The following is a 16229-nucleotide window of genomic DNA, read 5'->3' as shown; positions in this document are numbered from 1 at the left end:
CATCAGCCCAGAGCCCGACGCAGGGCTCGAACTCCCGGACCGCGAGATCGTGACCTGGCTGAAGTCGGACGCTTAACCGACTGCGCCACCCAGGCGCCCCAGAAAATGAGTTTTGACATGAGGTCACTGGGCACGGTCATACTGGACTTTCTAGGTCACGTGAAGACCTTGGATAGTGCTCCCATCATTCTCTTGACCATCCTCAGGACCCAGTGACCACCCCACTGGATTCTGCACTGCTTTGGTTTTGTTGGGTGGAATTGGCCGGGCCCTTCATTAGCACAGCCTTGGGGCTGCTCCCACATTTTCTTATTGACTGCCTGAAGCCCTGCATGTTCAGCAGGGTCTGCGGTTTCCCTTCGCAGTCTTTCTCCATTTGAGCTACAGTTGACATCTGTAGCAAACCGCCTAAGAAAGCCGGTAACGCCACCACACCTGGAATTGAGGGGAGGGGGTGTCTGAGTGGGCACAGATTTTTTAAGAGGTGGGTTCAGTAGCACATCTCTTTGCATTATGTTGAGTTTTGCTTCTTCTTGTACCTCTTAGCTGTGAAGACTTGGATAATGAAAAACCAGACGGGAATCCTTTGTATTTCTGTGTACAAAGCTCAGTCACTTGTTCTGAGCACCTTTTATGCACTGGGTCCTGGGCCCGGTAAAGAATGCATGGTGACTGGTGCCGTGGAGCCTAAGCTAGGTTCACTGTGGGAGCGGTGAGGGGCCCCTGGCCCAGACAGGACAGGTGAAGGCCTGGGGAATTCAGTATTATGTTAAAGGTGTGACGGCAGAACTGAATCCTGTAGGGTGAGGAGGGCCAGCCAGGGAAAGCTGGCGAGGAGAGCAGAGCCCAGGGTGCGGGGTGCCTCACGCTCTGTGGCATCCCAGGGGGGAACTGTGAGGCTTGTCCGTTTCTCCCAGCCTCAGCCGCCTGGGCCTGATCTTGCTGCTGCTGCAGTACTCAACTGAGTTCCTCTTCCACATGGCTCGACTCTTCTACTTTGCCGATGAGAACAACGAGAAGCTGTAAGTAGTGTAAGAAGGCTGGCCTGCTCACAGTGCTGTGGGCAGGAGCCTCCCATGAGGCCTGGCTGATAGTGCCCCTTCCTGCAGATGGAACCCCAGGGTTGTTTTTTTTGGAGTATCTTACTCCAGAGATCTCCTCCCTCAAACACCCCGATGCGCTACCTTCACACTCTCTTTCCACTTGGCGTTGCTTCTGGAGAAGTGGGTGAAAGCTCCCTCACCGGCCCTAAAGGCTGACGTCCCTTTGCCACCTCCACGAGCAGGTTTAATGCCTGGGCTGCTGTGTTTGGGGTCACCCGCCTCTTCATCCTCACACTCGCTGTGCTGGCCATCGGCTTTGGACTCGCTCGCATAGAAAACCAGGCCTTTGATCCTGAGAAAGGAAACTTCAACACCTTACTCTGCAGGTGAGTTGGGAAAAAGCCCCCGGAGATAAATCAAGGCTCCCTGAGTGCTGCCAGGAGCCTCCTGAACTTGGCACAACTTCAGAAGATCAGGGGGCAATAGACCCCCGGGGTCTCCCGCACATTGATGTTTAGCTGGAGATCTGTAGACATCAGGCCTGAGGGGAGAAGGAGTGCCAGCCTTCTGCCTCCAGCAAAACCATCTCCACCACCTGCTGGGACTCTAGTCGAGGTCCCCAAGCTGGAATCCCCTCCCCCTTGTCCAGTGCTTCAAGTGCATGATAGGTGACCTCTCTAGCCCCTCAGCTGATCATTACGGCCACGTGTGCTCAGTAGCACGGCCTGTGGCCTCCCATAGTAGCAGGGAAAGTGGGGAGGAAGCTGTTGTGTTCCCATGTGACCCTTGGGCCTGGGAAGGTGTGTGATTGATCCATTGTTGCTCAGCTTTTAAGTGGCATTCTAAATGAGAAGCTACTCTTCTAGAATTATTCTGCTGTATTGTAATTCAATTCAGTTGAATTCTTTCAGTATATGTACATGGAGCTTAGTCATGCTGTTTGTTGTGGGTACAGAAAAGACAGGCCATGGAGGCAGTGACTCTGGAGCTAGACATGCAGATGTCCCCTCCTCCTCCCTGGTGTCCCTAGACCCCATCTCTTTGTCACCAGCCCTGAAGCGCACTAGAGCGGAGACCGGCACCGAACCACATGCCCTCCCTCGTGCGGGTGGCAGGATGGGGGCGTGCTGGCGCCCAGGGTGATGGCCAGGGGAGCTGTGGGGTTCCTGCCCTGGTCTCCCGCTCTGCCCTGAGGCGACTCCCGAGCCCACCACCCTGTCCCTCCGCAGGCTCTGTGTGCTGCTGCTGGTGTGCGCTGCCCAGGCCTGGCTCATGTGGCGCTTCATCCACTCCCAGCTGCGACACTGGCGGGAATACTGGAATGAGCAGAGTGCCAAGCGGAGAGTCCCAGCTGCTCCCAGACTGCCGGCCAGGCTCGTCAAGAGGGAATCTGGTGAGTGCTGGGCCCGTGGGCAGGTAGACACAGAAGTGGGTCTGGGATGGGCGGGGAGGGGCCCGGGCTCGGCTCCTCCACCTCCACCCAGACCAGCCCTGCCGCTCCCCTGTCCTTCCCTGGGGCCCTGGGTCCTCAGCCCCTGCCGGGGCCTAACTGGCACGTGGCTGGGCGTGGGCCAGGGACACTTTGTGGGTGAGGCCGGCCGCGGTGGGGCAGGGCAGCAACTGGCTGGGGAGCTGTGGCCGGAAGCATGTCCTCGAAGTGGCTTCTGAACCCCAGCCAAGATCTGCCGCCTGTTCCCTGTGCAGCCCAGCAGCCCTGTCCTCACCTGCCCTCTTGCTCCGCATCTCGGCATCGCCCGCCTCCCAGGCCGCTGGCTCCTCTCCTGTCTTCAAGAATGACTAGGGGCGATACAGTGCTGGGTGGGCGGAAAGGGTGGGATGCCCGCTTTGCCTCTGGCCCTGGCCACGCTCCAGTAACTGCCCGCCCCTGCCAGGTCCCAGGCCCACTGGCAGCCCTGCACGTTCTGTGCAGCCCGGGGGCCTGTCTGCACCGGGCTCTGTTCCCTGACTCACCTGCCTTGCTCCAGGTGTGGCCTGCTTGGCAAGGGCTCCCGTGTGTTTGAACCAGACACGTGCGGGGCTGGGTGTGACGAGTCAGGCCTGGCTGGGAGGGGATGTGGGGCGTGAGGCTGCAGCCAGATTGACTTTGAGCAAGCACATGGAGGTGTTTTCCACAACAGTAAAAAGCACAGTTTTTTTCTGCCAGAGGAGTATCAGGCCTCTGAGTAATGCCTGTCCCTATAGCCTCTCTACCTCCTCTCCACTCTCCCTTCCCAGGGAGTGGTCGCGGAAGTGGGCTGGTGCCCTGTGGGGGAGAGAAACTGAGGCCCCTGGCAGCGTCTGTGCGATTCCACCTAGGATCTGGTTCCAGCCTGAGGCCTGGGCGAGCAGGCGGGCGGGCCCTGGCCTGTTCCTGGGTTACTATATGTCATCCCAGCCGCCTCCTGCTAAAGGACAGTCAGAGACCAACCACCTTCAGCAGAGTCACATTGAGGGGAGCAAGGGCCTCCTGGGAGCGTCTACTGGTTTCCCGTCTTGGCAGGAAGCTGCAGCCAGGCATCCCCTTGGCTGGTCCCCATGTGCAAGCTCGGCCCTCACGGGCCCCTCTCCTGTTCCAGTCCAGGCAGGAACACCATGTGTGTCTGTCTCCCTTCACTTCCTAGGTTACCATGAAAACGGAGTAGTGAAAGCGGAGAATGGGACCTCCCCACGGACTAAGAAACTCAAGTCTCCTTGAGGCCAAAGTGCTGGAACAGGGATCCTCTCATGGGGGCACGGCAGGGAGGTTGGGGAGCCCGGCCCCCGCCACTGCCTTCCCCCTCCTGCTCCTGATGCTCCATCTCAAGCAGCAGGAACCTGTCTTCAAATGGGGCTTTTCCTTTCTTACTTCTTGGCTTTCTTTTCTTACTCCTCCATAAACCATTCTCAATAAAACCAAAACTCTTCCTTCTTTCTCTCCCTTAAGCCACCTCACGTCCTTGCCTCTGTCCTGTGTTGGGTTTTCTAGAAGCCCAGGCCCTCATGGTTATCTTTTTGCTTGCCTCCTCTTTCTCTTCCTTCACGGCTGCTGCTTTTTACTTCTCTCACCGTATTGTGCAATTTTTCCGTGTCTGATTTTTACAATGAGAGGGAGCTCAAGTTGCAGTGAGTCCTGGCCATCCACCACCCAGCTTCAGTCCCCAGGACTTGTCAAAGCCAGAAGCCTCATGCCAAGGAGCCTCTGCCTGGGGCCACTAGCAGGCCCACCCGCGGGCCCCATGTTCGCGCGAGGAGAGGAGAGACCAGCCCTCTTGGATCATAATCTCCTAGGTGCTGATTAACTGAGATGTATGATTCCAGTTCCACACGCACCAGCTGGAGGCCCGGCATAGCCACTGCTCCTTGGAATTGCCAAGGCATTTGGCTGTGGGGCATGGAGACCTGGTCCAGAAAGATGGTGTTAACCGTGTTGGGTCCCATGACTTGAGACGGCTTACCGGTGGCTGGTCCTGGACGGGGGCCGGCCTGCCCTCGCTCTGCCGGGGAGGTGCTGAAGGAGGACAAGTCTCCCCACCCTCTAAAGCAAGAACAAAGCGTACTGAGCAGCAGGCTCCTCTGGAAAGGTAACGGTGGCAGAGGCGATGGAGCTGTTGTCCTCAGCCTTTCTTCAGCCCCAGCTACAGCTGCTTTTTCAACCGTTCACCAGCATCCAAAACCAAATCCAAACCACAGTGAACAGACCAGTCTGACCGACGCTGGTCCTCAACCCCAGACCCAGGCAGCCCTGTCAGGGCTGGCCTCGCTACCTGACTTCATCTCTCTTGCTGCAGGAACATCCGAGTCCCCCACTCGTCCCCTGGTGCCCCAGAGAGGGTCACTGGTCCATATCCCCTCTGGCCCCGTCTGTCGTGTGTTCTTCGGCAAGGTCGTTGTCATCCTCCGATGTCTGTCCAGCGCACCTCCAGCATTTGAGACTGAGAGCAGGACCGATTTGGAATCGGTCTGCAGGGTAGATGAGCAAATGCCACTCTACCACTGTGCCACTGGGGGGCCTCTGCCCTGTCCCTCACAGATCCTTTCCCTGTGCTCCACCCAAAGACAAGGCCTCCAAGCCCATGTGGGGCCTGGTTTGGACTTCGGGAACGGGTTAGGCTTTCAGAGGTCCTAATTAAGAACTCTTGAATTCTGCATTAAGGTGCTGGGGAGTGATTCTTGGGGGGCATAGAAATGTTAGTATCCTTTGATGTGCTGGTCCTCTTTCTGATGCCACAGTAGAAGCCAAACCTTGGGTTATTATCCTAAAAGGGGGGAGATGGGTTTTTTCATCAGGGCAATTCTTCCTCCATGTCCCTTTTATCAGCAACAGATTGGATTTTCCAGTGACTGAGGGAGTTGTACCCTCCTCTGTCCAGGATAAGGTAGAAATGGGAAAAGCTACCCTTGGCTTCTGATTACCCTTAGGAAGTGGGACGGCGCTTTTGGAGATCTGCATCTCTCCCATCCTCGTCTGACACTTCCTGGGCTGCAGAGCAGAATGTTGCTAAAAGGGTACTTGGAATCAACCCTGCAGACCCGAGCCAGGACCCTTTAGCCATTCGGCCAAATACCCTGCTGAGGCTGCGTTCGGGCTCCTTACCTTGCCTGGAGATGGAGGGGCATTCAGCCAGCAGCCTCCAACCTGCCCATCAGCCTCACAGCCCTTCCTGGTCCTCTCCTGGCTGTGTCTCGGGCAGCAACCTGCCTCCTGTGAGGGGCCACTCCCTCAGGTGAGCCCCAGTTAATTTTCGGTGGGTATGCAGTAGGCTGCAGGCCTGGGAGGTGGGGAGAGCGGTCCCAGGCATGCCATCAGGCAGCCCCCTTCTCATGTAGGTGTGCTAGGTGTTTGTGGTCAGAGACTACGTGGCTTCGTGCTCACTCAGCCTCCTGCAAACTTCTGGCTCTGTGGTAGGTATGATTCACAGCTGGTACCACCACTTCAGGGGTCTAGGTCAACCTAGGCTCCCTGAGACCATGACTGAGGCTAGCATGTCGCTAGCAGGGCCTCTGGGATGATTTGAGAGGAGATGGGATGAGAGTAAATGTAGGGTGCTTTGTCACCCCACTGGCATCCCCGCCACATGTATTTCAGAGCAGAGCCAGGGCTTTGGCAGGCTGGCTCAAAGCATGTTGCCGAAATAACTCCATCCTGTGAGCTTGTTGTGCTGGCTTGTCCTGATTTGGCCACTTTGGCTGTCGTCTTCCGTCTTCTACACGCTCTCCTGTTCCCAAAGTGCCAAGCCATCTGGGAAGGCCCTGCCAGACAGCTCTGAGTTTGAGAGGCTGGCTCAGCAAGAGCAGGAGAACAGATGCTCATCTACCTCAGCCAAAGCCGCCTCTCTCTCTAAACATCCCTGGCCAGCACAGGTGTGGCAGGTGGCAGTGGGCAAGAGAGGCAGGCTGTGTGGTGGACAGGAGGGCCCTGTGCTCCTCGGGTTCAGTGGTGGGAAAGTTATTTTTACCATCTAGGCTCTGATAGCTGCACTATTAAGTGACATGTGTTCCTTTTGAAGGTAGGGGAAGGTTCTAGAGGAAAGGGAAGCAGGCTGAGCCAGGAGGGGAGCTGCTTCTCCCCCATTCTAGTCCATTCTAACCGCGCGTGTGTCTGGGCCAACAGATATAAATGGTTGCCGAGAACCGTTTCTGTTTCTGTCCCCAGGCAGAACTTACATTTCAGAAACCAAAATTGACATCTGTACTCTGGCCACCTTTGCAGATGCTTCTCTTGACTAGAATCCCTGGGACCCTAGAAACCCCTAAAGCTTGGGTGGGGGATTCTCCCAGGGGGTGTGCATCTCGGTTTTCTTTAGGAATCTTCTTTCTTAGCGGCCTTTGATTTTTTTTTTTTTTTTTTTTTTCCTAAGTGGTGAATAAGAGGTAGGGGCAGAGAGTACACCCTCCCAAGATTCCACAATAGAAAATTCTACTCCCTGGATGCCTCTTTAAATTTGAAGTGGCTTGCCAGGCCACATGTGGCTAGGGAAGGCTCAGCTTTTGGATTTACATCACAGGTTTCAGCCTTCCCTGTCCATTTTCCCTGGGCCTGGACAGCACTCACTCCCCTTGCTGAGTGCCTGGGAGACCCAAGTGAGCAGAGTTGTTCCATAATGGAAGGTGTGCTGTGGTCTTGGGAGGTGGGAAGATAGAGTGGTCTTCCTTCCCTCCCACTGCCTCCCAGCCCACAACCCTGCTCCTCAGAAGGGCGCAGGGTCATTGTCAGATGGTGAGACACTTAAATAGAATCCCTCTTCAGCCGGAGGCTGGCCCAATGAGCAAGCCTTCATCGGCTTCACTGTCTTTACCCCGGGTCTCTCCTCTCCTGCCTCCCCCCCTACTCGTTTTTATAGATGTCTCAACAGCATTGAGACTTCCATGTTCCGTTCTCTGTGTTCAGCAACCCCCGAGAGTTTGTCCTGAGCAGACCCTCCTCCTTGCTGTAGAAGTGCCTTACTTGCCACGTGGTCTTCTGGCCTTGGCTTGTACTGCCAGCTGCCAGGCCTCTAGGGTGGTCTGTCCTGTGCAGCCAAGGACACCAGACCCTGGGATATCACGTGTAAAAGGGACATGGATTGTGACAGTTTGGCCTCACTCGTCTCAGTCCCCTCCCCCCATCGTGTTGGGGTATGTGGTCAGTTCTAGGTTGTTTCTGGTTTCTCCTTTGTGTCGGTTTTCTGGCCCACAGGGGTGGCTGCAGTCACCTGTGCCTCCTACCCATGGAAGGAAGCCTGGTAGCCTCCAGGGACACTGAGTGCCCTGTGAACCCTGCTCTGCCAGCACCGCCCACCCCTAGTTTAAAAAGAAAGGGGCCCTGGCTGTAACCTCTTCCACTCTGTTTTGTCTCCCATTCAACCCACAGTTTGTATGGTAAAGGTGTTAGTCACAAGTGTCAGCCCGCAGACGCCCATTTGACAGTGGGTCTAGTGTGGCTGTTGCAGTCTCCTTGTGCTCCAAACTCAGTGTTACCTATGTTCACAGCGGCTGCCTGCCGTCCCCTTGCTCTTCCGGGCTGTGCAATAACTCTCCCAGCCGGTGGTCTTTCCACAGGCCTTGCTGTCCCTAAACACCCTGCAGTTGGGAAGGGAAGGGACCCGTGGGAGGGCGGTCGACATCCCTTACAGAAGAAATGTGCGCCACTTCCCGTGTTGCTGCCCTTGTCTTCACCCTGGGTGGGTTTCTGTGGCACTCGAATAGAGCATCGTAGCATCACCTTAGAAGTTCGTGTATTTTTTTTTTTTTAATCTGTTGAAAAGGAAAAAAAAAAAACCATCCTCATGATGGGGCATTAAATAAGTCCATGTCTGGGAAGTAGATCTGCTGTGACCCCTGAGATGTCACCATCACTCTGTCTAAAGGCGTTCTAGAGTTTCTTGTTTGCGTGGAGAGGAAGCAGCTTGTGCGGAGATGCGGCCATGCGGGGACAGCCCTGCTCACCCGGTAGGAGCGGGCTGGCATCGTAAGTGCCACTGTTGCCTTGGGGGCGGATTCCCGTGTTTCTGTGATGAGACCATACACCTCACGTGTCTGTCCCTCTGGTTTAACAAACAGCTGAAGGACAAGCTGAGGCCGCTGGTGCCGCCTGAGCAACTCCTAATGCAAATATGGACAAAGTGTCTTTTTGTTTTCTACTTTAGCCTGTTCACGTTATGGACCAAATTTCAACAAGGAACTCAAGGAAAATTTGTACCTGCCGTATTTATGCTTTCATGTAAAAGGGTTTTTTTTTTTTTTTTGGGGGGGGGGTCTTTTTATTTTCAGTGAACTTTTTTCAAAATCCTTTTCCACCGTTTCTGTCTGGTTTTAAAACAAATTGCAGTTTTGTATGGATTTTTTTTTAATGTACATTTCGAAACAAATCAAATATTTTTGAAATAACTGAATAAAAGGCATAGAATTATCAGTCTAATTGTCTCTGGGATAATTACTTCTATTCCTTTTTAATCTGGATGCTTACATTTGCTTTCACTTGGAAAATAATTTCGTGTCAATTTTAGCCTCATATTTTTCACTGTATGAGTTCTTTCTCATATATCTTTTTGAACTGTGTTCATCTTGGTCATGTGAATGAGGGAACTGTAAGGATGGAGAAAGTTACATGCACTGTGCATAGTAACGAGCATTTTTGAGTCTGTATCAGACTATAAAAACGGAAAGGAGTTTTCTTGACCTTGAGTTTGTAGCTCTCACAAGGAAGTGCCGTGGACTTGATGCCTACTACGGTGTGAGGTCACTGGCTCGGAGAAGACGGAAGAAGGTGTGTGTGGAATCTTGGTGCCGGTGCTGAGCAGTAGTGGTGACAATGGAGGGCAGTGGGGGCTGCCGGTGCCAGTTCTAAGGCCTGCTCTTGGCTGCAGTGGTCTGTGTTTTCCAGAACCATCTTCTGAGAGCTCAGGAGAGGAGTGGTTACAGCTGGCAGTCAGCCATGGACACCACAGGGTGTGAGGATTACCCAGGAAGCGTTCACCTGAGGTCAAGGTGAGTGGCACTCACAGAGGTCAGGCTTTGGCTCAGACTTGGGTTTCAGTCTGGCTCTGCCAGAAGCAGCTAGGTGGCCCCAGGCGGTTAACCTTTCTGAGCCCATTTGCTTACATGTGGGGTTTGTGTGCTTGTTGCTTGTTTTTGCAGGCAGCAGTGCTGGCAAGATTTAGGGATAGTGAGTGCTGTTCATGCTACAAGTAAAGCACTCAATTTTTTTTTTTTTTTTAAGAGGCACACTTCTGTGCCAGCAGGACATTAAGGAGTCCCTCATCCAAGTGACCCTTGATTCTCTGGAAACTGTTTCGAGAGGGCTTCTCCACCTGGTGGTCCCAAATACCCTCAGTGCCTATAGATATGGGCTTGATACACGTTAATTCGATGGTATTTTCAAGGCCCCCTAGTAGTGCAGACAGAGTCCAGGCCCAGAGCCTGGGTAGTGGCTTCTTTTAGCTGGCCACCAGGGAGGGGACAAAGGAGGTCGTTTCTCCCTATAGTACTGCTTGCTGCAGGCTAACGCTCAACTCTTCCATCATCTAGGCCAGGACGCCAGATGCGTGTCGGGTGTGACCACAGTGTAAGTGATCTCAAATGGCCGCACCGCCATTCAGGATTTCAGTAGGAAAAGCGATTTGCTCGGACTTGCATGGCGCCTGTACTTGGCCATCTCATTTAAACTAGCAGGGCTGAGCACAGCCCTGCTGTGTGTGGATGACAGAAGTGACCTGCTAGCTCTGGTCATCTGCACCTGGTGATGGTGCTGGCAGATCGCACCTTCCCATCTTGGGGAGACTTGGAAAGTGAGTGGTGAGTGGATCGTGAGCCCAAGTCATACATGTGAATGCTGCCTACTGTGCTCAGCATGGCTGTGAGGCACTTCTGACGGCTGCAGCGGGCTAACGTTTTCATCCTGCTCCCCATGACAGTGGGGAGGGTGCCAGGAGTCCAAGAAGAAGAAATGTCAGATCGGACAGAAGGGCTATGAGCACTTGGATCTCAAAGGGTGGGTAAGAGGATTTTTTCCTAATGTCTCCATTTAAGCCAAAGACAGAAGTCGGCAAGGATCTCTCCTGCAGCTGGTGCAGAGCCACCAGAGACTTGAAGCAGGCCCAGAGTCTGGTGAACCTCCCGCCTGCGGGGGTGGGAGAGAAATTGATGGAGTGTGGATTTCTTGAGAGGGGCCATCAGTGCTGTAGGTCCACAAGCTCCGTGACGGAGGTGCTTTAACAGACTCAGGGCTTGACACGTATCCCCTGGAGTTTAGAGAGCGTGAGGTTTAGGGTGTCTGCTTCTCCCCTAAAGTGAGTCTGCAGGAGAGGGACTGTCTGAGCTGCTTAACTGCGGAGCCCTGAGAGCAATCTAAATGGATACAGAGGGAAAGAGTGGATCTGGAAGGGTTAGCCCGAGGAGGCCCCACGTGTAGGGCCTCCTGAGAGGATAAGAGGGAGCCTGGAGGGAATGTACTACTTACTGGAACCGGGCACGTTGGAGACTGGGCCATCTGTATCCGAGAATGGCACTCTGGGAGGTTTTCTGGGGGAAAGTGTCCTGAGAACTCACAAAAGCTGCCTTGGGAGAGAGAAAGAGCCAGCTTTTCGGCACATGACACACAGAAGGTCCTGGTCCAGTTAGGACTTTACTGGCCACAGAAATAAGACTTTGCCCCTTTCCTCTGGTGTCTATTCCCTAACCCTTCCCAGACATTACAAAGGCCAGAAACAGTGGTATGGCAGGTGGGAAGGGGAAGGAGCAGAAAGGAAGGAAGGAGAAACCTACCATAGCTGCCCCAGCACCTACCCATCCTTCCTCCCTCTTTCCTCTCTCTCTCTCTCTCTCTCACACACACACACACACACACACACACACACACACACACACACTAGACTATGTGTATCTAAGCTTGACCAGGCCTGATCTGGGCATGCAGGATAGAGCTTAGTATTTTCACTTTAGACTGAAATGGACTTCTGAACACTTGAAAATAATACTTTCAATAGTAATGAGTGACTGGGGGTAAAAAATTTTAAATTGGGTGGTTCTTGAAATCTTGACCTGGAGCAGAAAAACTCAACATGTAGTATCTTACAGAACTTTTAGCAAGCTAGTTCGAGGTGGCTTGGTTCAGCAACAGAGGAAGAACTGTGGGAAGTTACCCAGCACTTCCGAGGCCAGGTATCCCGGATCTTGTATCGACAACTCCCACTCATTCACACCACTGGCTGGGCAGCAGGGAGGAGCCGGAGCTGGTGGCTGACCTCAACTCTGGAGCAGCCATGGTTCTAAAAACTGAGTCAGAGCTCACAGATAACCAGTAACTGTTTTTCCTCCCGTCTCAAGGCCAGGTTCTCTAAAAGCAGGGATTTTATATATATTCTCTAAAAGCAGCATGTGTGTAGATATGTGTGTGTGTGTGTGTGTGTGTGTGTGTATAAAATTATTAACTATAGTTCAAATCAAGAAATACATTTTCTATTATGACCCAGTAAATACATCCTCAGCTGAAACAAAAGTTTCATGAAACAGTATACACCTACTATTTGTATTACACTTTCATATTTTCTGTTCTATTCCATTTTTGTTTAAATGCAGGTCTAATGGGCCTATAGCCACAGTTTGCCAATGTCTATTTCCCTGGAATGCCGGGGTAAGTAGGCACATGGCGGGGGGCATCAGCTTGCAGCAACAGCAGTCTGTGTGCTGTCTATACCCCAAGTGATGCTTCCCCTGGCAAAATCTAGTTTTTCTCCTGCTCTTAATCATTCCACACCTGTATGAGGATTATCCAGAGAAACAGAACCAATGGAATGTATATAGAGAGAAAGATGATTATTATAAGAATTGGCTCACATGATTACAGCAAGCAAATCCCAAGATTTGCAGCAAGCAGGCTAGAGACCCAGGAGAGCTGATGGTGTAGTTCTGGTCTGAAGGCCAGGCCAGCAGGCTTGAGACCCAGGATGAGCCAGTGTTTTAGTTTGAGTCCAAAGGCAGGAAAAGATTGTCCTAGTTCAAAGGCAAGCAGGAGGCATTCTTTCTTTCTTCAGGAAAGCACAGCCTATTCAGGCTTTCAGGGGAGTGGGTGAGGCCCACCCACACCAGGGAGGGCAATCTGCTTTACTCATTCTATAAACCCAAATGTTAATCTCATCCAGAAACAGTCACATCCAGAAAAATGACCCCAAGGCCCAGACAAGTTGACACATAAAATTAACCATCACAATATGCCTACCCCTACCTCACTAAATAAGGTACCATCTTAGCTCTTTAAAGATCCAATTTAATTTAGACTTTAGTATTAAAATATAGGAACCAAAAAAACATAACTTTAAGAGTTCTGTAAATGCCTCTCTGAAAAGTAGAAGGTGTTTCAAAATGTAGGTCCAACCTCCAAACGATACCGCATTCTCTCATCAGCCAGGTCCGTTTGAAAAAGCACGAACAAAGTTAGAGTAGTTAATCTTGTCTTCTCCGTGAGAGCACACCCTGATCAACTGCAGGAGAGAGCAGAGAGCAAGTGAGGCAGAGCTGCGGGGTACGCTTGTTAATAACAATCCCCAGCCTTTGTAAACCAGGTCAGAGTTTATATCAGAGGATTCCAAAATGGTCCTGTGAACCTGCCAGGTAGCTCAGATGTTATCCCCATCTTAAACTTTATGAAATTGAAGCTCAGATGGAATAAAAGGCCTGCCTGGGATTTCAGGACTAACATTTGTAAGCACATTGCCATTTCCAAAGCACTTTTAATTATTTTTATATTCAAATACGAGCTTTGTCCACCCAGCCTGCACAGAGTAAAACTCTTAAAATAGCAAGCTGCTATTATCATCGCCTAACAAAAGAATCCAGTTACGTCACTGCTCAAACCAGGTCCCCCCGAAATGCAGCTGTGGGTGATGGTAGATTTCTAGATTTGCTGTGGTCACCTTTACAAAATGTGCAAACCCATGCCGCCCACACCTTCCCCCCCTCGCCCCCCGCCACTTCCCACTGACTGCAGTTCCTCTCTCGCTAGATCAAGGATGGCACACATGACTTAAAAGCTGGGCACACTATCACTCTGAGATTTGGGAGGCCAAAGGGGCATTTGCCCAGGTGAACACCTTCTCTCCTGTCTCCTGTACTCCCTGCTAATGTCCTGATTTATGAAAAATCCTCATCTCTGATCTAGCCCCTCCAGCACCATGCAGACAGCCTTCCCTAAGTGAGTCTTCAGTTCTGAACATCACTTTGCTAAAAGATCTTTAAGAAGGTCTACAGCACTTCAGTGTTTTTCATCAGTGAGAAGTCTCCATGAAAAGTCACAGTCCTTGGCAATTGTGGGAGAAATTTTGTTCTGAGTTCCAGGGAAACCCAAGCTTCCTGGGAATTTATAATGAAAAAAGGCACAAAACACCTTCTTTTACTCACTTATGAAAATTCTAGAAGGAGACTGGCCATGTCCTTCCTCCATTTGCATCTGGCCATGCGTGACCCCTTACCAATAGATGTCACTGCCCCTGGCAGTGATCATGCCCTCTTCCATGATGGCTAGACTGCTGGGCTAATGTAAGCATCACCATGAAGGGTGTCACAGGCTGCCCACCATTCTGCTCAACCCAGTTACTTTTGAGTCTCCCCTCGGGGCTGCCTCTCTAGGATCACCTCTGTGGAGTCTCCTTCAGCCCAGAAATGACTCATCAGCCACCCTGCGCTGTCTAGCCCCTATCCACTTAAACAGAGTCCCTGCTGCAGCCATTAGGAAAGAACATCAATGCAAAAATCCAGGGGAAACACCATAACCAGAACTGAATAGGAGATCTGATTTGAACACCTTTAAGTTTCCCATTAAAACAAAATATGCATGCAATTGCATTTGGGAGAGAACAAACGGTGTTCGGCCTCTGCAGTCACCCAGAAGAGCAATTCATACTGACCTCCTTAATCAAAGAATCATCAACTGGGAGGTGGAGAGAGTCACAGATTTTAAAGAACATTTCTTTGTCCACATATCCTGAAGCTTCCTTGTCATAAATTTGAAATGCTTCACGAATGTTGTCTTTGCATGGATGATGTTTCAGTTGCTTCTGGATTGTGTCTATTAATGCTTCCAGTTCTTGCTCACCCAGATCCTCTTTAGTTTGCTTGCTGTAGACAAAGGAAGAAAATGCCTGGCATCTTATTTATACTTGACCAGTCTCATCGCAGTGACCAAAGTTCTCATTTGGTGAAGTGGGGGAAGCTTCTAATGGCAAGCGGCTTGGACACTGAGCTGGCCAATAACGGAATGCTTGGCTGCAGGGGCTGGCTGATGACTGACCCCCACAGGAAGGCCTGATTAGGGGGTTTCTGAACTGAAGCCCAGCCTCCCTGGCTGCCACCTGTTAAATCACTGCACCACAAAGAGCCAAATCTCCCACTGTGGCAGCCTCCCCAAGTTCGGTGTTTGTGCGAATCATCTGCTGCTGCTTAATGCTGATGCAGGTCTACATGGTCTGTTATCTCATCTAAAACTAAGGGAGTTTAAAAAAAATTACAGTCAGCAATCTGTTGTACTTTTAACATTCCCTCTCCAGTTCATTCTGAATTTTGTGACAGTGGATTGAGAAGTTTAGGCTTAGCATTTACTGAAATGAGAGATGAGTAACACAGAGCATTAGAAAGAAGGCGGTCTATCCTTTCAAACCACAACCAGGATAAGCAGAAGCCCAATTCATTTCCTTTGAACACAAAGGTACCATTACACAAATAAAGACTTTTAGAGCTGGAAAAGACATTTCATCTTTATAAAGGCATTTTGGGATAAAATGAGACCGCAATAAACTCAGAAACCCTTTCTCAATGATGAAAAAACAGACTTGAAGACCCAGATGTCACGTCAGAGGCAGAACCAGAACAGACATCTCACTCGGGTTCTGACATGTTCTTTCAAGGATGCCCACCACCTCTCACCTACCCTCCCCCTCCACACCATCACAGCACCAGTCTACCATGGCTTTCCTGTTCCTATTTCCTTCTGCATAGGATAGTCAAAAGGTTTACTGTTCCAAATGGCCTCTTTTAACTTCATTCCCTTTTGAACCACTGGCGACCCTTGCTGGGGAAGGCATAAAGTGCTACAGCCTTTCAGGGACAATTTAGAAAACATGAAGCAAAAGCCCAGCAAAGAATTTCAAATAATTTATCCTAAGGAAATAATCATGAGTTGTATACAAGGATACATCTAATAAAGCAGTTTTGAGACAGCCTAAATGTCTAAAAAGATTGTCCAAAAATCAGAATTTGGTTAAACAATATCCCCCAATCAGGCAATATAAAAATCATGTGGCATGGACAATGTTGCAGAAAGAATAGACAGATGGGTGAGAAAATCAATGTGTAAAAGTGTATACAGAAGGCTACATTTTGCATCAAAGTTGTGAGGGGAATAAGAACATGCAATTAAATCCACTTGCATTGTGCAAAGAAACTCTGGGAAGAGATTTTAAAACCAATGAAGTAGGTAGTTAGCTATGGAGAATGGAGGGTAACAAGCAGGTGGATGGAAGATGGGGCAGGAATAAAACTTTTCATTTGTCCTTCAAATATATATATTATAACATATAACTCATGTCAATTATATATTACATTATATATCTCATATTATATATATCATATGATATATAACTCATGTGAATACCTACTCTAAAAATTGTCAATGCTCCATAAAATATTTCATATCAGAAATGTTCATGATATGCAAAAAGCTAATTAAATATTACAGGT

The 16229-nt window shown here is 50.7% G+C and overlaps 2 protein-coding genes across 3 annotated transcripts in view; one reads left to right on the top strand and one right to left on the bottom strand.

Annotated features, from left to right (window-relative positions):
• The window catches only part of TRAM2 (translocation associated membrane protein 2), an 84627-nt gene extending 75708 nt beyond the window's left edge, over positions 1-8919 (top strand). The window contains exons 8-11 of one of the 2 annotated variants that reach the window (XM_043591647.1): positions 918-1022; positions 1286-1429; positions 2273-2436; positions 3665-8919. In XM_043591647.1, coding sequence (XP_043447582.1) covers positions 918-1022; positions 1286-1429; positions 2273-2436; positions 3665-3738 — 487 coding nt within the window. In that variant the 3' untranslated portion in view covers positions 3739-8919. The remainder of the gene's footprint in view (positions 1-917; positions 1023-1285; positions 1430-2272; positions 2437-3664) is intronic. The other variant, XM_043591648.1, reaches the window with a different exon arrangement.
• Positions 8920-12748: 3829 nt separating this feature from the next.
• The window catches only part of EFHC1 (EF-hand domain containing 1), a 67111-nt gene continuing 63630 nt past the window's right edge, over positions 12749-16229 (bottom strand). Inside the window, exons 10-11 of the mRNA XM_043591646.1 lie at positions 14402-14612; positions 12749-12979 (exon numbers count right to left, since the gene is read on the bottom strand). Of these exons, the coding sequence (XP_043447581.1) occupies positions 12899-12979; positions 14402-14612 (292 nt within the window). The 3' untranslated portion in view covers positions 12749-12898. The remainder of the gene's footprint in view (positions 12980-14401; positions 14613-16229) is intronic.

Source organism: Prionailurus bengalensis, chromosome B2, assembly GCF_016509475.1.
Source record: "Prionailurus bengalensis isolate Pbe53 chromosome B2, Fcat_Pben_1.1_paternal_pri, whole genome shotgun sequence".
Taxonomy (NCBI): Eukaryota; Metazoa; Chordata; class Mammalia; order Carnivora; family Felidae; genus Prionailurus; species Prionailurus bengalensis.
The sequence above is the reverse complement of the archived record's forward strand: the minus strand, read 5'-3'. Positions and strand labels throughout refer to the sequence as shown.